The sequence below is a fragment of the Copidosoma floridanum genome, unplaced genomic scaffold, assembly GCF_036245765.1.
Source record: "Copidosoma floridanum isolate Cflo_tuat_1 unplaced genomic scaffold, Cflo_Japanese_pri ptg000001l, whole genome shotgun sequence".
In the NCBI taxonomy this organism is placed as follows: Eukaryota; Metazoa; Arthropoda; class Insecta; order Hymenoptera; family Encyrtidae; genus Copidosoma; species Copidosoma floridanum.
Window position 1 is genome coordinate 8,607,724 of NW_028321878.1, and position 24,174 is coordinate 8,631,897.

The window sequence follows — 24,174 nt, forward strand, 5'->3', positions numbered from 1 at the left end:
CAAATACAATACCCTATCTCTGGTGTGCGCGTAGGTGCGTAGCCGGTTCTTGTTTGACAAGAGAAAAAGCGAGCGTGCGAGCGACGATCGGCGAAACAGTTCGTTTGCCGTCGATCCGATCGGTAAGTTTTGCTATGTGTATACACGAACATTTTTTTCTTTCTCCTCGAATCGATGCAGCTTTTATAATACGCTACTCGTGCGTGACCTCGGTGTGATGTTTGCACACAGACGCTGGTAATAAAAGAAATTCTTTTCCTTTCGGTGACTCTTGATCCGATGTATTGGCGATTTTCATCGTTGCAATTTGTATCGAGTACGAAGTTGAAAACCACTCTGAAAAAGTGCAGATATCCACACACACTTGCACCACCTTTCGTCTACTCTCTGCAGCGTCACGAGGGTGTTTTTTCCACATCCTTTATTTTCCTCTTGGAAAATCGCTGGAATGGGGTATGAAATATTATTTTCGATTTCACACATCCCGTGCAAACTTCCAACGGTAGCGAAATGCTGTACACACGGGGCGCGTTCACCCACCAGACCACCGCGTGTTACGTGTACGCCTCACCGCAGCCCGCACCTTCTATTGTACACTTTTTTAAAACTTTTTTTCTTCATACAAACTACTTTTCTCGCGGTTTCTCGAGAGTTTTTGTGGTTTCAACTCCCTACTCTTCAACTTCGGTTCTCCGCTGTTCTGCACGTTGATGGTCCTCGTGCGGCGTCATATTGACGTCCCATACGAACTTATCATGTACGCTAGTGCCATTTATTCGTCGTTCTTAATGAAATTCGCCGCGAGTTTGTATTTTTCCATTTCAATTATCAAGTTAGTGCACTCGTGAATTTAGCAAAAAGCTTGATAAAACAGACTATAGGTTCTGAGCAACGTGAACACTCTACGCTAGCTATACTTTTCTTGGGGGACTAAAACGTGGGCTTATGTACTCTCATTATTATTTAAGTGGCGGTACTGCAGAAAGCACATGCACATGTACCATTATTATTATTCATGCGCTTGTGGGAATAAGAAAATTGCTAATTCAGCCGAAACCGCGATCCATTAGGTGTATATAACATACCCTGCCTTCTCGCTTCTATACCTACATGCGCATACCTACTCGTTATTTATAAGCTAGAAAGTTTGCAACTTACAATTCTTTGGTCTTTAGATAGAAATATATACCATAAAACGTCGGTTCAATAGTTTCGATTTCGTTTTGTACACAGCAAAACCACCCGACTTGGAGATCATGGCTATTGATTTTTCTCGATTTGCAAAACGTTCTGTTATTATTACTCTTTACTATAAACTCGTATTTGAGGGATAATAAGCATCGTTGAACGAAAAAAAAGCTTCTCTTAAACCAAGTCACGAGTAATTGTTTTTACTCATTCAGTATTTCACAGCAACGAATCCATGATGTGCGAGATGTAACAACACCCATACAAAAAAATATGTCGTTACGTAGAAGTGTACGTACCACATAAGTATTGTAACAATCATGGAGAAGAAAGGAGCAAACTGTACAGCCATACACAAGCCACACAAGAGGCGAGAGTGTAACTTTTAAGCACAGTAAAGCTAAAGAGAGAGAGAGAGAGAGAGAGCTTCGTTGAGGCGGCTGCTGTGTGTAGCCCTCTCGGGCGGTGCTGGTGGCGGTGGGTTAGGTCAGCGCGGCTCCGGCGGTTTTCGAACTATCTCAATTTGCCCGAGCCGCAACCGCATCGACCGCTAAACCGCGACTTCCCTCGTCCGTGGCCTCCTCCTCCTCTCGCAAACTCTCCCTTTCTGCTCCAGCAACATAGCAGCTGCATTACACCGACTGACGCGCGTATTTATATACCTGTATACTCATTGTCTGTCGCTGCTCGACGAAATTATACCGTTCCCGTGTACATGGGCGTGGCGTATCGCGGACGTGGGTATGATAATAATATATTGTAAGAGCTCTTTCTGTCTCTGGGTAGGCTACGTAGGCTATGTGGTACATATTTTATGTATACAGTGCGCGAATTGCAGATAAACGAGAAAATCCAGAGTGCACGCGACCGGCTCACGTGGCTCGTGGTACGATATCGTTTGGGGTTACGGTGATACGTGTATATGTGTGCCCACGCGAACGATTAGATTCGCGCTCATTAATGCCTCCTCACCCTGTCGCTCTGCAGTCCGATTGCTCTTACTTATGACAGCTGCAGTGCACGTGTTTGTATACATAGAGAGAGAGGGAGGGAGGGACGCGATAGTTTAGCTCTCTGCGGTCGATGCGATCAATCGAGTGACCTCCGCTCTCGTGCGGTTACCAGTCATTGTTCCCGATGAATATTGTATTGCTGCGGCGCTTTATTCATTCGAGGAATATGTATATATTCCTGCCGATATCCCTTCGATCGCTCGACGTTACCTCTCTCTCTCTCTCTCTTTTAAAAGATTGCTCGTGTGGTGGACTGTAATGCCACTCTTGTATTGTCGTTCTCCTGTACATGTGCTGGTGAAAATTTATACTCGTTAGTGACACCGGTACAAGGATCTGTGCAAATGAGACACAAAGAGAGAGAGAGAGAGAGAGAGAGAGAGAGCAGTAGTTAACATGTTGTACGTGCTTACTTGCTTAACGCAAGAATACGTAGATCCACTGGACCCTTCTATTGTTAGATCACATAAATTTAAATCATCGTCACTTTATCACTCCATGCAGAATAACAGCAGTACGATTAAATGCTACTGTCATGAGTACGATATGTATCCTTTGATTATGATCTCCATAGTTGTTGTTGTTGAGTAAACAAAAATATAAACATATTCTACTTTTCTACGGTAAAGCAATCGTTTACTGCGCACAACAATCATATTACGAATCGTCAGATGCATCAAATTCCCTCGATAGATTGCATATACTGAATTAGGGACACTGACATTAAATCAGCCTAAAATAGAATACCAACCGCACGCACGTCAACAGTCACGACTGCACGTAACGTGAAGCTGACTCTCGATTTACCGATGCACGCACATAGTGTTGAGGTCGAAAGAGAGCTTGTGCTCAGGATACGCGCACACCCACCCACGCACATCGAAACAGCTGCACCGAGTGAAGCACAGAGCCCATCTATACATATATATATATATATATATATATATATATGTATATGGTTTCGGTTGTAGCGTGTAATCCTCACCGACACCGCAAACATGTAATTAACACTTGCTCGTACTCCCCCTCCCCCTCTCTATATACATCCTCCCTATAGTGTACATATATGCCCTCCCCTGTGCCGAACATCAGCTACCCACAGTCCCTCGCTACCCTTACATACCGTGTATACGGATACAACATCCACTCTAATACATGTACACAAGGCCAAACATTAACCCTATGCGTTTATATACACCATTTCACATACATATATACATCTCCGATCCACTCTCTCTTGCATCCGTATACCTCTAATCAGGATGTAGCAGGCCGAACACGCGTTTAATGCCCGCCTGCCGTTTGACTATACCCATCGAGTGTGGTATCAATATTGAAAAGCTCGCGTGAATCATCGCAAGCTCCGAGCTAATTGCATCTTTGTACCCCCCCTCGTATATATTATGAAGTATATGACACATATATGTTACATTGATGCTGATGCAAGCATTTGTCAAAATTTTAAATCTTATATACGAGTACAGGTACGCCTATACAGTATACTCGATGACTGATACTATAGAGAGCACAGAGTGATATGGAAGGTTTATAGAGGTCCGTTGGATACACGTGACGTCCCCGTGGTCTGCCCTTCAGCCTTTGACTTGCTTTCCTATACCTACGGATACATCATCGGTGTTGCCATACACATCACCATAACATACGAGACGAGAGAGGGTGGCTCAAGCGTGTAAACCCTCTCTCGGATGCTTGCAAGACAGCTCGTGTGCACAATAAACCCACACCCACGCACGAGAGGGAGAAGGGACCACAACGCCGGTGGGAATCCGTACACGTCTAATCGCTCTCGTCGAAGCTAAAGTCCGCTATAGGTGTACCCATCTCTCCCTTATATACACGTATATGTATGTATACGTGTAAGCTATACAGGCAAGGTATCATACCTCTATTCTCAGTTGCAGTTCCTCCCCCTCTCTCCCTCTGATGTCCTAAGGCTTGTATTATGGCTGTACGCCTTGGCTCGGCCGATGTCGCTATCCTTCACTGTATCTATATGTGTGCCTCCACCTCCTTGTCCTCGACAACTATATACTTACTAAACTGCTTTGGCGGTCGGTTACTGCTATACCTCCAGGTGTACACACATACACACACAGGTGTATTGCTCTTGTCTTTTGTGCGCCCGGTGTAGCCACGAGGATGACATTATAGGCCTATGCTTACACGATGCTTTACTCGCTTATTCCTGCTACTATACTGATGTTGCTGATGATCATTATCTTTATCTCTATATGTTTGATGGTCTTGCTTTGACAAGGTGCATAATTTTGAAATGTTGCGAATAAGATATAAGCGTACAGTTGGACAGAATGAAAGTGGATTTGCTCAACACGTGCCATATTGTAGGAATGGTTGAACTAGAAAAGTATAGGTCAGATGGTACGGATATGGTCTCGCGATTCAGCGACCACTGGGTTTTCGAGTCTTAATCTACGTACCTCGTCATCTTGTAACACGTATTTTAATCATCATACGCTGTAAGGCCTTCATGCAGTTGAGCCTGTATAAATGACCAATAAATAATGTAGATAAATTTAAATGGCCGGAGCCTTAGGTATTATCACATTTTTTTTTTTTTTTTTTTTTGTATTGTATCAGTTAAGCTTTTTTTCGCTTGAGGCATCCTTGGTTGTGAAATATCATCACATATATTTGTTTTTGCGTGTGCAACGATCGTTTGTAATATTAGGTATGCGTGAGTACTGATAACCTACAGGTTAAATACTCAACGAATGAAATCAAACGCGGGATGATTACTCGTCTTCTTGTTGTCAACAACAATGAATATATTCGTCTTTCACCTGTCGTCGTCCCAGGTAACATATAAAACCCACATATCGGCCAGCTCCGCGGTGTAATTAGCGCGAGTTGCCTCCGTACAAGCATCGTCTGATCTGCTGCTAAACGCAGCCTCTCGTTATCTCAAAATCCATCAGAGCTGTCACCTCCACCTTGCAACATCCGGTGGAGGAAAAAAAAAAAAAAAAAAACATCCGCATAACAACGTCAACCGATGCGTGGTATGAAAAAAAAAAGAGGAGAATTAAGAAGAAACACAATATGTATACATGCACTGATACGTCGCGCGATCAGGAGAACGGGGCCGGATAGGAGATACGTAACGGCTTGGCTCGGGAAGCATGCTGGAAACGAGATCGCGGCGAGAGGGAGAACAAGAAGCGGAACGAGGTGGAGGAGGGAAAAAAAAGTCGACGGGGGGGGGGGCATAACAGCTGTACGGGGATTAATTCAATCCGATATGCAGTCCTGTTGCATGTATATAGGGACTACCACGGCCGCTGCTGTTTTACTCTCTCGGAAGAGTATACACACACACACACACGTATGTGGATATATAGTCTCGATAAATCTTTGGCGTATCGCCGCTCGAGAATCGCGAGTGCACGCGTGTATACTTATACATTGTACGTGGGCACATGTAGCGCAGCGGCCTCGATCTTTGGCTTCTCGGGCCGCCAGATCTGCAACAGCATCCACGTATACACACAGAAGTGATGCTGTGGGCAAAAAGAGAGCCAAAATTATTCGGCTACTACTACGCGAAATCGTTCTTATTTCATCTCTCTTTTTTTTTCGTCTTTTTCTGTTTGGATTATTTTTTTATTTTATTTTTACTCGGTATTCGTGCCCTATTTCATCCCTGTCCCTCCATATTTCTTTACTCCTCGTCTGCTAATTTAACAATCATTTCATTCAACTCGCTACCGATCATCCACTAGAAAAATATCAATGTGCTTTTCTCCTTACCGACTTTTTTTTTTTTTTTTTTTTTCAATCGACACCAGTAAACATATACATGCGTACAGTGCACATTACCCTCGAACACTAACCACTCGAGCTCACTCCTGTCATTAATATAATACACCTCCAAGTAATCCAATTAATTCTCAAGCTATTTGTACAAACGCTCGCGTCTCCGGTACACTTATCTCTCCTGCGGGAATCACAAATTCAGTTCACCAACACGTTTAGAACGATCGTTCGAAAACGAAGGCCGCTGCCGGAGCTGGAGATACTTGGGGCGAGGGGGGAGGAGGAGGCCGGACGAAATTTCAATCCCTGTAGCCGCGCTCTTTTCTCCCAAGAGCCGCTCCATCCACTTTGGTATGTTTATATATCTGTATCAGTTTGTATGGGTATTTCTTGTTTGCCCTCGGCACGAAAGGGGGACTGGGGAAGGGGAGAGAGAAAAAGAGATCGAAACACGAGTCAGACTTAATTGGCGCGAGAGCTGTCGGTCACGCGCGAAACATGTACACACACACCGAGGGCCCGTACAATATACACACCAATATATACAATATAAATGCCCGATCGTATCCTGCAACTGCTGGGTATAACAGAATACATATACACATTGTACAAAGGAGCACCGCACATGTAAGCGAGAAAAAGGGATACCGGTACTTATATATACATACCGGGGGAATCGGTATAGTACGCGCGAAAGTTTCTAATGATCGAAAATTAGAAACGCGCCGCTAATAAAATACGTGCGATTTATCAGCCCCTTTGCCCCACCCCCCCGTATATCGGTATATCTATCTATCCATCTCGCTCTCTCCAAAGTGCTCGATCTCTCGCGTAATTTCACTGCAAGAGCTCGCGCGTATAGATATACATATATCGACGCGCGTAAGCGTATTCGTATACATATATATAGAATGTAGGTACACGTACATTGGCGCAATTAAACGCGCGTTCGTGCGTCTATCTGGCGTGCACATCTCCCACAGCGTGTGTGTGTGTGTGTGTGTGTGTTTATGCGGCACCTACTTACTTTGCTCGCGTATATTATACACACGCGCTCGCACGTGCGTTTTAATGCGCCACTGCGCCGATAATTGAGCTAAAAGGTGCTCCGCGGGGTACATAACGCGCGTGTAAATGCGATGCTCTCTCTCTCTCTCTCTCCCGCCTCTCTAATGGCATTATCGAAGTGACGGATATTATACCGCCGAGCTCGTTTGTGTGTATAGGTTTTGCACGTCGGTTTTGCGAGCTTTCTGAATTTTTTTTTTTTCTCATCGACAAATGCGTGTGGGTGTGTGGCCTGAAATCGAGTGTTGTGTCGTGTGAGCAATCTTTTGTTTGTTCTTACAAAAATACACCTTATTTACATAACAATTTACATTGATGCACGTGGTTTTTGTTGGAGGTGCTTCCTCGTACAATCATCCGTCACGAAAATGATCATCGTAGGTATAAATACGTACATGATAATTCTCAAAACTCTCGTGTCGTTTGGTGCAGTTGAACAAGTTATGTTTTGCTCATTCGTTTGTCGAGACACGTTTTTTCGTTTGAAAAAAAAAAAGCAACAAAAAATGCAATTGCCTTTGACTATAATTGCAAGTGCAACGGCATCTCATTTTAAGCGACAGGTCAATTTTGCCCAGTCTCATCCATACGAATGTACAGCTGCTTTTCGCATTTCTGCAACATGACATACCCTGCCAATCGAACAGATTGACTGGCATGTGATAAACCTATCATTAACGCGCACGAAATACCGCAACACCGTACCACCTAATACCATACTCATTGGTAATTAAAACTTTGACTTTTTGTAATTAACAACTGCGTCAGCCGATCGAGGGGGTAATTATCATTTTGCAACGGTTGGGGCTAATTCACGCGGCATGCCGGTCGATATCAGCTATATGTAGCACGTGTTGCGTAAATTTCGTCTTTGAGAGGGAGATGACTATTAAACGTTTAAACGTTTTCTTTTGATTTATGTAAGTCTCTCCTTTTTTTTTTCTCTATGTCCTCGTGCACCCGATATAATAGCCCGGCCTATACACGGGCCGTAAAAACAAAACAGCCCCGTCGACCGATCGTTAAACTATGAATTTATTAAGAAATACTCGATCGTAAAAGAAAGTAACTCTAGACGCATCAGTGGGGCAAAAATAGCATAGTTCGAAGGACACGTTTTATTGCTTACACCTTTGGAGCTTGCGTGAATGCCTATACACACATTTGCATTCGAATGGGACTCACCGATCCTTGGCCTCGGCGGGCCTCTTGTCCCCGACAAATACACGTGTATCAGGTTGCACGGCTCTCGGTTTCTGGAAATTAGTCACCTTTTTTTCCCGAAAAGGTAAAATTGATCGCACACGCTCGAAGGATCGTAGGGGTGTTTCTGCGACGATATACTCTCAGGTCCCGAGATCTCGTTTGTTTGGAATGAAAAAAAAAAAAAAAAAAATTGCTAAAAGCTTGTAAATGGGATTCAACTAAGAATGCGAGAGATGTCCTGACTCTTTTTTTTCTTCTTCTTCCTTTTCTCTATGTTTTATGTAACGCATTGACGATGGACCTTCTCTTTTCAGGGGCCACCTCAGTCAAACCAGCCTTTCAAATTCACGATCCTCGAGACGTGCGACAGGATCAAGGAGGAGTTCAATTTTTTACAAAACCAGTATCACAGGTAAGTCTCGTCTTGTATATTACGTACACGTATAGCATTTTAAGACGAACGTTGCTGTTTCGCAACTTGGAGAAAAAAAAAAAACCTCCGCTGATGAATAGCAATCTTTCGAGAGGTATTTAAGAGACGCAACGAAAAGTCAGCGCCAACCGACTCCCGGGTAATTTATCAACTTTGACCTCCATGCATAATACAGTACGCGTATCCGAGAAAAACGTTTCGGACACTTGTCTTCTTACGTGACCCATTATCCGGCTGTTTGACAAAACTTTCCTCGTGTGAGCACTTGGTCGTCGACAAACCAGACAACGCTGGCATTCAAAGGCGAAACACAATGGGGACGGGGGGGGGGGGGAGAGAAAACATTAACAAACGCAGAAATCGCGATCGCGAGATAAGCGTATAATTACAAGCTCGGTACGTATGTACGGAACAAAACAAACGCATGCGAAAGGTAAACGTGCACTGCAAGCAAAATGTTCCGGTTTTTTTAAAATTTTTTCTTCCCTCGCGTCTGTAGTAAAATGTATAAAAAACACAAAGTGTTTGGTAATTCAACGAAACGCGTTGCCGTACTCTATAATGATATACGCAAGCACAAGTGGCCGCGAAGGCCTCCCGAAGCTCGTTAATGCGCGACTCGTAAACGTTTGCCGTAACAACCGCGTATAACGGCCTCCCGAGCAATCGTATATACGAATACACATATATTTTTCCGCCTTGATTTCCATCGAGGGCCATTTTTTTCTTTCGGAGAGCCGAGTTTGCGGTGCAACTCGGTCGACTCTGATACTTACGATTGAAATGTTTTGCGCGAGAGTATAACCTTTTTTTTTACACTTGTGTCCAATAGCTTCACAATTAGCGCAACGCACCTCTCGATCGTTACAAACGAATGTGGCATAAAAGTATGTAACAATACACTCGATGTATACGAAAAAAGAAAAAGCTGGATATATAGTCTCTAATTACCCGCGCACTGTACACACGTACCTATAAAAGCCTCCTCAAACCGCACCGGCCGGCGCACAGATAGGTAACACAGGTATACACGTACATAACAATAAATATATACACGCTGAGAGAAGATGTAAGGTGGGGATGATAGGTACAACAGAAGGTCGGGGCGCGCAATTTCGCGGGGCCGGTAATAGCCCCCCGGCACTTTGGGAAATCTGTAATAGTCACGCGCGCGAGCGCAAATGTATATATACATACCTCTTTTACAGCCTCTCTCTGGCTCTCGGTCGCGGTCGCGCGCATATAAAACGAAGTAGGCGAACCGCAAGTTCGCGCGCGATTATACGTATATGATTCGGTATTTCTCTGTACTCTGGTCTGGTGTATATACACGCTTGTAACTATATACATTTATGCAAGAGGTAACCGTAATAACGTCAAGATCGGTGGTGGTGGTGTATAGCTCGCTCGGTTTTTATACGAGTGCACAGAGAGCTCGTGATCGTGAAAACTGCGGCTCACAGCAGCCCGGGACCCTGCACGTATAGCTTCTTTTTTTTTTTTTATTCATCTTTTGGTGCAGTAGGTATAGGGTATCCTACATCCCTCTATACCTTATACACAGGCAGCGAGTCGGTGTAAACCGCTTTCTCAGCGGCAGCGAGCGAGTTAGCGAGCGGTTGTACGATGGAACTTAAAAATGTAAGGAGGCCGGCGCCGTACAGGTATACATCTGGCGATGCGGGTTATTTATTCGTGCAGTTTGCCTTTTGTTCGCGAGAGTCTGATGTATTTTGCAAAATTGGCGAGTGTACGTGGTCTCTTTTTTTTTTCAACGCTATGTATACACGTATGATGATTTTTCGTGCTCGAAGCAATGAGGCCTCACATCGAGTGCGATAATGTATGTATTTTCTCGTGAAAAGTGGCACGTTTGACATTTATTTTTCCATACGGAGGATAATTCGTAACCACCGGTTCTCATGATCGTCAGACAAGCCGTAACAACCTCAACGACATTCAAAGCAAACTGGTATACATACTCACACCTTCTCCCGTTGAAATATCACTCTGCGTACGTATACGAGAGTACATAATATGTATTATCTACAAACACTCCATTAAAATGAAAAAAAAAAAAAAAATACACTTGCTACGTACACCCATGGTCGAGAGAAACGAATCCTATATAAATATCGGTGCATATAAGCTCGTATCGACGCTCCGGAGAAATAGTACATAGAGGGGTTAAAAAAAAAAAAAAAACGACAGCAGAGCCCATACGTATATATACGGTATATTTAATGAGCCCGTGGCATCGATACGGTAAATAATAAAAGCACGCCTCGGGCCGGAGGATGGTTTTTAATATAGCACCGGTGTATAGGCGACAGCTATAGGGCGCATGGTATCAGGGATAGAGGAAAAGAGGGAAAACAGTTACGTGTGTGTGTGTATACATTATACATGCAGAGTCGTGTGTGCAGCGAAAGGAAAAGAAGACCGTAAGAAAACGAGGTGTACGGCTTTAGGTGGCCGTATATAATCATATAGACCCGAGCTTGGGGGTGTACAGGTATAGAATGGATAATGACGACTGCGGGTGCATTAAAAACGTAAGAAAATGGGGTGGATAAATTGTTCGCGTACATACGTATGGCAAACTCTCGCGTCTCAAATATTCAAAGCCCTCTCCTCTCTTCCGCGTATACACTTATATATCGTACGCCGTCGTACCTCTTTTCTCTCCCCCTTTGCGTTCGATCGGACGAGCAGAGGCAATTTATCGCTGTTTCGAGTATATTTATATGCCGGCAGGTCGTATCGTCGGGGTATACACGCAGGATGGAAAGAGGGTTTCTTCATACATATACGTATCCAAAGAGAAAAAAAAAGGTCCGAGTGTACCTATATACACGTATATCGAAACCTCGATGGCGATGCGTATATTTCATTACTGTATATAAATGTGGTATCGTATGCACCCAACGTGCGATTTTATCGACAATTTCGCATAGGTGTACGTATATTATGCACACGCGTGGAAAATTATTAAACGTCGTATTTATTTGTACACGCATCATCATGCGTATCAGTATATACGGAGAGTATTGATTATTACGACACACGCAGGTGTATTATTATTCATCGGGTCTGCCGTTTCTAATTCGACCCGTAGGTTTCAATGACTCGCGACTTTGCGGTCTCTCTCGCGGACGCGTTCATTCGACATAATGATTTTCCACCATGTACTTATACGTACACACGGTTGCACAACAACGCGTGTACACGCACGAGTTGTTTCGCGGCAAAGCGTCACCTCCGATGTATATGTATACCATGCGCGATGTCGCGGAGCCCCGGTGGTGCTAATCAAGCTTTCGCACGAGTCATTTATAAATTCAACACGTCCACCGGCGCGTGCAGCTGCCTATACGCGTATATTTATAGAGGTACCCCGGGCATATAATCATCGTTCCACAACTTTGTGTCGAGTAGTCCGAAATAAAACAGCGACGCGTATAAGGTGTGTAATACCTTGGCAATCTCTCGCGCGACGAGCTATACCACCGCGCAGCGACGTCACGGTTTAATGTGCACTTATACGTGTATATATATAGCGCAGAAAAGTTGGATAGCAGCCAACTGTGTATATGAGTAGTTGGTTGGCCGACTTATATACTTAGGTTGCGAGTGTATATTTTAACGGCTCGTGGAAGACGAGCCAGCCGCAAAGTTTATGCATGTATATATATAAGCGTGTGTGTCACGGTGTACATTATATTATACCAACCGCTTGGCTCTCATGCGTCTTGTTTCTTTCTGTTTCAGCATGAAGATGGAGTGCGAAAAGTTGGCGACCGAAAGGCTCGAGACTCACAGACACTATGTTATGGTGAGAGACGTTCACTCTCCATTCGACTAATTGGCCCCCCGTTATGTACATATTGTATGCACACTCGTATGATTGGATTTTCACTCGAATTTCATTCCAAGTAGTTTCGACAAATTTTATAATGGAAACGGAAAAAACCCGACAACGTCGAAATCGCTCCGTCGAAAAACACCCTCGGTACCTTGGAACAATGGCCCTTGGAAATGAGACAGGGAAACAATGAAATTCGAGCCCTCTCTCGACGAAAATCTACATAAGTAATATACCTCTGCTGGAAAAAAAAGAGTCATGTTTTCCGCGCCGAAACAACAGTAAACAGCTCCATTCGTTCCAATTCTTTATTTCTCTTCCCTTTCCAGCTTGCGTTGTGCATATTTATCCGTAAGGACTTCGTTTTTCGCGCTTACTTACGCGCCGTAATCAGCACCCGAGCACCTGTATAGCATCGGTATGTGTATTGCGAGTATATATGGGTAACAGACCCAGCGGAGCGCACTTATAGCCATCTTGTCTCGGGCTCTTTAACATTAATTGCATCCTATTAACCGTCCCACTACTTACGTACGTGCCGGCACCTACATATATATGTGTGTATGGGTACCCACACAGAGGAGCGAACAAGTATGCTGCAGCTACTGTGTATCGGTATCTTATCTTACTAATCTTACTAACTAATATATAAAGCAGAAGCGCTAAAACCGTTGTAATCGCTAACCGCGAAAACTACTGAACCGATTTTGCTGAAATTTTGCATACCGATTCTTGACACTTCCTACATAATTTTAGTATGGTTTTTATCTTGAAAAATTTAATAACAATAGCAATAAACAAGCTCAAAGTTTTGCAAAAATACGCCTGCTTTTCACTGTAGTTCAGTAGGATCCGCTAGGTGGCGTCGAGGTAAAATTTAAGCCACCCTTAAAATTTAAGCAATCAATGATAGTGAAGAGTGGTTATAAGTTGCCCCGCCGAGTCGCCGATTTTCGTAGTCGTTTTTCGGCAGTCCTATAAGAACGAAGGTGTTTGTCATGAAGCTGGGCATCCCGGCTACCGCTAACACTTTTCGTTCATGGACAAGCGAAATACATCGGCTGTTACCCCGAATCGCCAAAATAACCGAGTGCCACGGAAAAATAGGCGTTCGAAGCATCAACGTCTCAGGCGAAATACCAGGAGACGTCCGGCCAGAGCTCAACCTGCTTCACCAACACTACCAGGTTTGGAAGCCCTTCTTCCATCCAACCTGGTCCTAGAAGAGCAAGCCAAGCAGAACAACCATGAGGAGCGTGAGCAGACATTTCGGCTGGAAGGTTTACCAGCCTCCTCCTCAAAAGTTGATCACGAGAGGAACTCTACGAAGAAGATATTCTTCAGGCCCACTACCCTGATTAACAGTCACTTTTACGCTTACACAGTTGAAAAAACTTCAGAGAATAACGTCTGTATGGCGCATGACCAATTACCAACTATATCGCCAGTTTTTTCAATGATAAAAAACCGAATACGCTATGTTTCTATTCCCTACAAGTTATAACTCATTGCTGGTAATAAAGATCAACATAGCAAGACTGTATTTCATCAGCGTGGCAATGTTATATTGCGTATGATTAATTAAAATAACATACATAATTAAATTAAACAAAACAAAATTGTATGTATCATTTGAATAAACTTTTTGTGTCTTATACATATATATGTATATATATGCATACATTCGTATATATTTTATTTTAAAATGACTACTCTTAAAATTTTTGCACGTCCAAGTAATAACAAAATGCTTCACTGTAACAAATCGCTGTGTCAAAAAATATACGTATTAAATAGTGTATAATAATTTAATGTACTTATTTTATACAGCCAGTGACATGAATATATTTTGTAAGGAAGGGTATGAACTATCTCAAGATAGAATATACGTATATATGCAGATATAACCTTAATATATATTTTTATACTTACATATATACATGTATATATACATACATATATATATGTACTGAGACGACCACACATTATTTTATAAGTATACAATTATTGTCCTGGGGTACATATATACACTACATGTATAGCGGCGAACAGCTCTCCTAGTATAGTGAGAGCGCATGCATGCCAATACGTATAGTAGCGCTACCTTACCACTACTTAATTGGCAGCAGCGCTCTTACTGAGCTGCCACTGCTACCGTGCCAAAAGTGGGAGCCCAGCTCTCTCATACGGTAGAGCGTCTAGCCCAAAGTAACAGAGCTCCGCTGGCTGTGTGTTTGGTATAGCAGCCATACGTTGCGAAACAGCATCTCTCCCAACTTTCTCTCCGTGTAAAGCGTGTCAATTAATTGACCCTCACCAGTTCTCCATCGTCAGTAAAAAAAGAAAATGAAGACAAAAATCGGCCCTTTTCAGGGCTATCAATAAATTTTACCGTAATGTAACTTTCAATCTCATCGGTCTTTTTAAGAGCCATTAAACGTTGAACTACTTTTCCAAAAATAGATCTGCCCTTTGCGGGGAGACATCGAGAGCAAAGCTATTTGTCGTGAGTCTGGGAACCCCGGCCACCGACGACTTTCTGCACTCGAATTACATACGCCAGAAATTACTTTTCCTCCAAGATTAGCATTAAGCTAACTTGGTAAATCTCATTGGCCCTTTTCAGGGCCATTAAACGTTGAACCACTTTGCCAAAAATAATCTTATTTGTACTTTTGGACAAATGTCTTTAAACGAATTGCAACGATTCGTCCGACAGGGATCTATTTAAAGACAGCTTATTCCAAAACTAAGTCAGTCATTTACTGGCAGACATCGAGAGCAGAGCTGTTTGTCGTGAGTCTGGGAACCCCGGTCACCGACGACTTTCTGCACTCGAATTACATACGCCAGAAATTACTTTTACTCCAAGATTAGCGTTCAGCTAACTTGGTCAATCTCATTGGCCCTTTTCAGGGCCATTAAACGTTGAACACCTGCCAAAGTATATATTGTAATTGACAAAGAATAACAAAAACAGCCTTTTTAGGGCGCGCAAAAATTGTTAACAATGCCTCGAATCGCAAGAGGGCGAATCGGGAGGAGAACTTCTAATGCTTTAAATGTTTACAACTTTAGGAGTCGAGAAACTGATGCAGAACATTCATGGAGAGTAGAACAGCAACGGCAAAATCGACGATTGAACAACCACTTAAGTGACAGATCCGCTTTCTGTTACAATCCTGATATTGATTACTTAAATCTTCCATCAATTCAAATTGGCGGAATGGTTTCTATTTGCACTCATTGTGGCGCTAAAAAATGGAGAGATGAAGCTCCAGGGCTCTGTTGTTCTGGTGGTAAAGTTTCCCTTGATCCACTAGAAAATCCTCCTGAATTGGTAAGATGTCTGTTAATGGACGAACACCCCCTATCAAAACATTTCCTTGATAACGTCAGACGTTACAATACGCAATTCCAAATGACGTCATTTGGAGGGAAAGAAATTAGAGAAGGAAACTTTATGCCAACTTTCAAAATCCAAGGTCAAGTATACCACTTAATAGGTAGCTTACTTCCTGAACAGAACAAGAGTCCGCAGTGCTTACAAATCTATTTCATGTCTGAAGCTGAACAAATTTCTATTCGGTCAGACAGTGCCCTAAAAAAAACTTTGATTGAATCATTACAAAAGGTGATGCATGATTGCAATCCTCTTATAAGAACTTTTAAATCCAATTATGACTCTCGAACAGTAGATGAACTTGAAAACTTAAAATTGATTATTCATGCTGATCGAACTCCTATTGGGGAGCATCGAGGACGATACAATGCGCCTAGAGTGAATGAAGTTGCTGCATTAATAGTTAACGAGGAAAAAGGCCCTAGAGACATTATTTTACATGGTCGACATGGGCAGTTGGAGCGAGTTTCTGAGCTCCACCGATTCTATGACTCCTTGCAATATCCTCTTATGTTTATTTTTGGAGAAAATGGATATTCTATTGATGTACCACTTTACGGTGTTCCAAACAAAACTGTTTCTTGCATGCAGTTCTACTCTTATAGGTTTATGTTAAAAAATGATCACATAAATTACCTACTTTATTATAAGAACTTACTCAATCAATTTATTGTTGATATGATGGCAAAAATGATCACAGAACGTTTACTTAACTTGCGAACACATCAAAAACAACTGCGTGCTGAAAGTTACATTCATCTACGAGATGCAATAAATAATGATCGTAACATTGAACCCTCCAGTATCGGACAGCCTGTAATATTACCATCCTCATTCACTGGCTCACCGCGATATATGCATGAAAAAACTCAAGATGCAATGGCTTACGTACGTGGGTTTGGGCGTCCATGTTTATTTATCACTTTCACGTGTAACCCTGAGTGGTCGGAAATAAAAAATGAATTACCCAAAAATCAAAAACCTTCAGACAGGCATGACATTGTTTCAAGGGTTTTTCACTTGAAATTAAGGAAACTTATAGATGTCCTCACTAAGAAAGCAATATACGGCGAAGTTGATGCTTGGATCTATAGTGTCGAATGGGAAAAACGAGGGCTACCTCATGTGCACATACTTTTATGGCTTAAAACAAAAATTCAGCCGGATGAAATAGATAAGATCATTTCAGCTGAATTACCAGATCCTCAACAAGATCCCTTGCTATTCAGTATAATTTTGAAAAGTATGATTCATGGACCTTGCGGTGAATTCAACATGGCTTCACCATGTATGGTGTGATGTGTCGAGTCTTGCTCGCCTTGCAGTCAGCAGCAAGACGCTGTACATCTAATATTTATTAATAATTATCCTTAAGGGCCAGTAGGATAGGTGGATAGCTGGAATTCAAACACCTACAATTAAGGAAAACACATCTATTTATATACAAAGATAATGCGTTTATTCTGACAATGACTATGTATGACATACAAAAGAATGTCAACGTCCAGCCATCCGACAAGACCTATCAACTAACAACTCGGCCCTGTGGGTCCGGCAGTTGCTGTTCGGCACAGGGCTCTCACGGTAGGGACAGGATTAAGAGACACAGGCCTACCGTTAACACTCCTATGGCGAGGTACACCGCAACTTGACCACGGGCACTGGGAGATCCGTCTGGCAGGTATCAGCACTCGGATGGCACGAGTCCCAGCAGAAGCCGCGTGTATACGCCTGCAACCGGTCGGGTCAGCAACAGGTAGCCGTGGCTGCGTCTCCTGTTATCGCCTGATACGGAGCTCGCCTCACTAGCTTACGCAAAACTCAACCGACGCATATCAGAGTACGACTCTACGGTGAGCAGACAAGAGAGAGAGTGTCTCTCCTCCCGGCCCGCTGATCCGTGCTGCCTTGGCACCTCAGCCACTTACACAGGTGTGTGTTGCGTTGTTACACACACACACACACACACACACACACACACACCAGGTGTTACCCCATAGTAGGGATGGATACCTATGTATGGGTTTGGGATAAGGTAGGGGTAGTGCGCACTGTACCGCCTCTCCTCCTGTCTGCTATCACAAAACCGGTATTCTGACTGTGACGGTGACTCGTCACGTCACAATGGATAATGGAAAGTGTACAAAAAAGTTTCCTTGAAATTTTGTTAAAGAAACCCTAACTGCAGATGATGGCTACCCAACCTATCGTAGAAGAGCCCCTGCAGATGGAGGTCATAGTTCTGTACTTACAATTCGTGGCAAAGAAGTACAGATTGATAACCGTTGGGTTGTACCGTACTCATCCGTCTTATCACGATGTTTCAATGCACACATTAACGTTGGATTTTGTCATTCAGTGCAAGCAATTAAATTTATTTGCAAATATATCAACAAAGGATCGGACCGTGCCACTTTTTCAGTTGGAAACATTGACGAAATTGCAAACTATGCCAATGGACGCTATATTTGTTCCTCTGAGGGATTTTGGCGTTTTTTTGACTTTGAGATTCACGCACGGTATCCTCCAGTCTTACATTTAGATGTTCACCTTGAAAATTATCAAAGAGTTTACGTAAATCAGCAAAACATTCAACAGATTCTCGAAAATCCGAGAAAAACAACGTTGATGGCGTTTTTTGAACTTTGCGTAATAGATGATTTTGCTAAAACTCTTTTGTATTCCGAAGTTGCCGCCTATTATCGACGGGACAGTAATAAGTTTGTGAAAAGAAAACGGGGTAAAGATGTTCCAGGCTGGCAAGGAGTAAAAAAAGATTCAGCTATAGGTAGAGTTTATACGATTCATCCCACCCAGTCGGAATGCTTCCATCTTCGAATGTTACTTCAATATGTTCGAGGCCCAACTTCATTTGAGTACTTAAAAACCGTTGATGGTGTTACTTACGCAACTTTCAAAGCTGCCTGTTACGCACTTGGTTTATTGGAAAATGATGATCAATGGAAAAACACACTCGCAGATGCTGCTTTGTCTGATAATCCATCTCAATTACGTGACTTATTTGCTATTATTTTAGTTTTTTGTGAGCCATCGCAACCTCAAATTTTGTGGGATATGTTTAAACAACAATTATGTGAAGATATTCTTCACTCTCGAGGAATTCAACTCAACGATTTTGAAGTTGAATTTTCTGAAGAAGTGTTCAACAGAGGTTTAATTGAAGTAGAAGACAAGATCATCTCTCTTTCAGAAAAAAATTTGACTGCATTTGGGCTAAACTCACCGGTTCGAGATGAACTCTGTACTAATGATCCTTTGGAACATTCCATCAGACATGGTTATGATCATAACTATTTATATAACTACGTTGAGCAAAATCTTCTTAAGTTGGTTCCAGACCAACGAGAAGCTTTTGATCGTATAATTGATAGTGTCTTAAATAGTAGTGGAAAAGTCTTTTTCCTGGATGCTCCTGGAGGCACTGGAAAAACATTCCTAATTAATCTTATGTTGGCCCAAGCAAGATCGGCTGGAAAACTGTCCCTTGCTGTTGCATCTTCTGGCATTGCTGCCACTCTCTTGAGTGGAGGTAGAACAGCTCACTCCACTTTTAAACTTCCATTATGTGTTTTTTCCGGAGAAGATTACACGTGCCCGATTCGCAAAAATGGCCCACTTGCAAAAATTCTTCAAGATACAACATTTATTGTATGGGATAAGTGCACAATGAGTCACAGAGCTCACATTGAAGCAATTAATAGAACATTGCAAGATTTAAGATCAAACCAGAATTTAATGGGTGGCACTTCATTTGTTTTTGCTGGTGATTTTAGGCAGACGTTACCAGTAATTCCGAGAGGAACTAGAGCTGATATTATTCATGCCTGTTTAAAATCATCATTTCTCTGGCATTATGTAGAGTCTCTTTATTTACGTACTAATATGAGAGCACATCTCTGCGGAAGAAACACGGAATTTCCAACACAGATATTAAAAATTGGCGATGGCACGATGGAAAATGAAAACGGTTTTATCACCCTAGGTCAATCCATTGGAAAACTGGTTACAACTGTCGATGATCTTATTTCTAAAGTTTACCCAGACATTGAAAATTTATCAAACAAATCATACCAATGGTTATGTGAGAGAGCGATAATTTTACCGAGAAATTCTACAGCAGAGGAAATTAACAACATTATTCTTCAAAAGTTTGTAGCTGATTCTCGAGAGTACCTCTCTATTGATTCAGTCATCGCATCTGAAGATGTTGTTAATTATCCTCAGGAGTTTTTAAACTCCCTAACTCCATCAGGATTTCCACCCCATAAGTTGAGTTTGAAAGTTGGAGCTCCGATTATGCTACTACGTAACCTTCAACCCCCGAACCTGTGTAATGGAACCAGACTGCAAATTAAAACTCTGCGAAATAAAGTTATAGAAGCTACTATTTTGACAGGTCCAGCATCAGGACAAATAGCTTTTATTCCAAGAATTTGGATGATACCAACTGATTTACCTTTTCAGTTCAAGCGATTACAGTTTCCTGTCAAAGTTTCTTTTGCGATGACAATTAACAAGTCGCAAGGACAAACTTATAATTTTGTGGGGGTAGATTTACGTTTAAACTGCTTTTCACATGGACAATTTTATGTCGGGCTTTCAAGAACTGGTGATCCACATTATCAGATTGTTTTAATTCCTTCTGGAAATAAAACTAAAAATGTCACGTATACTGAAATTTTGTGAATGAAAAAATAATTTTAAATTATATATTTGTATCTTTACAGCTTTAACAAATAACCCTTTGTTATATCATAACGTTAACATGTAAAAATCAACGGCCCTTTTCAGAGCCAATACCTATTTTATGACGTAAAGAATGCACGATACTTTTTACCATCATTTTTTTCCTTTTTTCGATATTTTCAATAAGAAGTTATTTGTTCCAAAAAGTGTTCAAAATAGATGTGAAGTTTTTTAACTGAAAACGTCCTATATTATTTGTCAACACACATGTGTTTCATTCAGCGAGTCTCGGGCGAAGCCGAGACGGGGGGCTGCTAGTATTATATAAATATATATATATATATATATCTTTCCCTCTCTGTTCCGTGCATGGGAATTTCTCGCCAAATGGGCGAGCAGCAACAGTTATTATTCTCTCGCGGAGAGCAGTAGGTATACAGAGATGGAGGGGGGTAGTAATTGCACAATGAGCTCTTCGTGCCTGTATTTGCATACACACGCGTATATAAACACACAGGGCCGGTGCTCGTGTTTGCTATTACATGAACTCTCGGCCGCGGTACCTCTCGATTCAATCGGTGTCTTTTTTTTTTTTTTTTTTTCATGCAACGACTGCATGGCAATCGAGATAGAATCGCTTGCACGCCGTGCAGCATTCACGCGATCCCTTTGTCCTACACCGAGGACATATGGGCCTTTTTTTCCCCCAATCCTACAGCGTATACCTACTTACTACAACTTACTGTCGTCGTTCATTTTTAAAAAGATTTTTCCTGTGAATTTTACGTTTACGAGTATAATTGTTACCCAACGAATTGATTTCAGTCCTCTTGGATCTCAAATTCCATCCTCACCCCTGATGATTGTTCTCATCGAGGACACGAATTGTAGCTAATAGTGGCTCGGTTATGAATGTGTGGATGAATAAAAAAAGTCGATAAAAATAAAGAGCTGAACGTATTTCTCGGTCTACCGTGCAACTTGGGTATCACCAGCTTAATCACAACATGTACCACGATGACGATGGTGGTTGTGCCCTTGCCCCTCGATAGCACGAGCTGCAACACACGTATACATCCGTTGGCGGTGGCACGCTTTAATCGACGCGAAGAGGCGACTAGTTTGAACGCGATTAATCACGATTTCGCCCTCCATCGCGTCGTCATCATTGGTACACCCATATGCACAAGTGGTAGTAGCATCGCCAAAGACAGACGGAGCAAGCATGAGTCAAAGATTTATCGGAGAAGAGAAGACGAGCGTGGGGGCCAATGGATTCCCGGGTTCTCCGTACAATCGTACGCCGGCAGATTAAACCCGATTGCTCCTCTTCGTCCATATTACTCGTTCGCCGCCTTGGCGTATCTGATCACCCGGTATTTATACAGTAAGAGATTGTGCCTAACCCAACCCCTTTTGATGTAAGCATAGAACGAATGTACCGTCATCTCTCGGGAGAGAATTTCGAGGCTCCCGCGTCAATTGCCAACGTGATTTGCCTCATCGTGTCTCGTGGTAATGGTGCTTTATTTACCCAGTAGCGCCACTGCCAAGTAATTGTTTCGCGCGCGTGTTATTGTCGATTAGTGCGAGCTGAGTAATTTATGGGAGACACGTCGAGAGGGAACTGCACTCACTTACCCCGTCTCGTGTGCACGTGGCTCTCAAGATTTCGGGGCGAAGGTCGCAAACAAGGCTCGATCGATTGGACTAGAGAGAGGCGAAGGGGAGGGAACAGCGAGGGCGCTAATGGCGGGGGCGGAAATTATTTTTCACCCTGCCCGCTCAATTTGCGCGAGTATACCGGCAGACGCCTCTCAATTTACCCCATCCGCCCCCATATCGATTTTACATCGCTAATGCAAAACTCATTGCTCCTCCCGCGAGGAATCGTGTTTCCGCGCAATCACAGCACTCGAGACCGGGAGAGGGGGCCATTAATCATGTTTACTCGAGTGGAGCAAACAAAAAAAAAAAAAAAAAAAAAGGCGGACGGTAATTGAAACCGATCCTCCGGTCTTGCCCCTGTACTGCTATCCTCGAATAATTCTCATAACTCGATCTTCGATTTCCTCCTTTCCTTTTTCCCCTCGTGCCTTGCACTGTGTAATATATATACCTACATGCAGAGCCCGTGCACAGTGCAAGCTCTCGTCGCAAGTGTAACGCAACTTATTCGAGTGGAGAACAGGGGGGGGGGGTTATTACCGGACTAATGGCCCGTTAAATCAACTTTCCTTCGTGTAACTTTTGGCCCGTTAATGCTACGTTGTATTATACTGTTGTCGTTTCATTAGAGCGATTTCGACGAGTCTTTTTTTTTGTTTGGGTTACGTTTCGCTGTATTGTATTTTAGTGGGATAAAAAATTATTGCTACTTATCTGATTTGTTTTTTCTCTCTGTTTCAGTACTACGAGATGTCATACGGTCTAAACGTCGAGATGCACAAACAGGTAATTATATTTTATGTATTTAACTACATGCATGTGTCGCGAATGCCAAGGTGTTTATGAATACGATTGTGAAGCAAAGTTTGCTCGACAGAAATGACGAGCTGTACGATTGATTGTTTGTCCATCCATTGATGTAAAACACAGTATTACGAGAGTTTGTAAACAAAAGTGCTTATTTTTCTCGATAATAATAACGACGAAGAACCGATTAAACTGTAAGAGTTGAGAAATGAAAAAGTAAACAATACCGTGGCTAAGTGTTTTTCAAACATTTTTCATCAGCCGTCGTGGAATCATGTATTTGCTTTCCTTCGCGGTTTCATTCGTGAAATATAAATAAACAGTCGAAAAATAAAGAAAAATTCGAATCAGAGCGTGTTCGTAAATATAGTTTTCGAAAAAGAAAAAAAAAAAACACTCGACACTCACCAGAAAACGAAGGGAGAAAAACAAGCTCAAGAGTATGGATAAAAAAAACAAGAAAAACAAAAATCAAAGCTCCTCTCCTGCATCACGAGATATTATTTTCCGAGCCTCTCGTTAAGTGCGTAAGATCCCTGGCTTCCCTCATGTCCACTCAGCGAAATCTCCATCACTCGTTTCAAGTGTAATCTTTGCTCTCAAGACGGCGAATAGCGCGTTGTACACAAGCTTAATGACTTTGACGACCAACCCGGCGTATGTATAGTTCTCCTCGCGAGTAATGGGTGCGGCGAGCGACGCCTGGCACCCACGTACCTTTACATACGCACACACACCTGCCACTTAGGCCTACTCCAATAAGAGTAGCTCCTAAAATATTAAACGCGCGTATAAAAACATCGTTTCGAAGCGCAATCGTAATTATATACGCCCACCCCCTCTCGTCATTTGGTTGCTGCCTTTGACAGTGCTATAGACAGTAAAAGCACTCGGTGGCTTTTTAACGAGTCATTATGATAATTTGATTTGACTTTGCGCTTTGATTCGTCAGGGAGACACGTGGCTATTAGTATAGTCGGAGGGGGTCGTCAAGCGTCGAAACGAAACCAAATGTGTATCA

General features: G+C 42.5%; 1 protein-coding gene across 2 annotated transcripts in view; it reads left to right on the plus strand.

Moving 5' to 3' along the window:
- LOC106639828 (protein groucho) overlaps nucleotides 1-24,174 on the plus strand; it is a 70,467-nt gene that overhangs the window by 19,671 nt on the left and 26,622 nt on the right. For both annotated transcript variants that reach the window (XM_014353618.3, XM_014353619.3), the window contains exons 2-4: nucleotides 8,585-8,682; nucleotides 12,475-12,538; nucleotides 23,088-23,132. In XM_014353618.3, coding sequence (XP_014209104.2) covers nucleotides 8,585-8,682; nucleotides 12,475-12,538; nucleotides 23,088-23,132 — 207 coding nt within the window. The remainder of the gene's footprint in view (nucleotides 1-8,584; nucleotides 8,683-12,474; nucleotides 12,539-23,087; nucleotides 23,133-24,174) is intronic.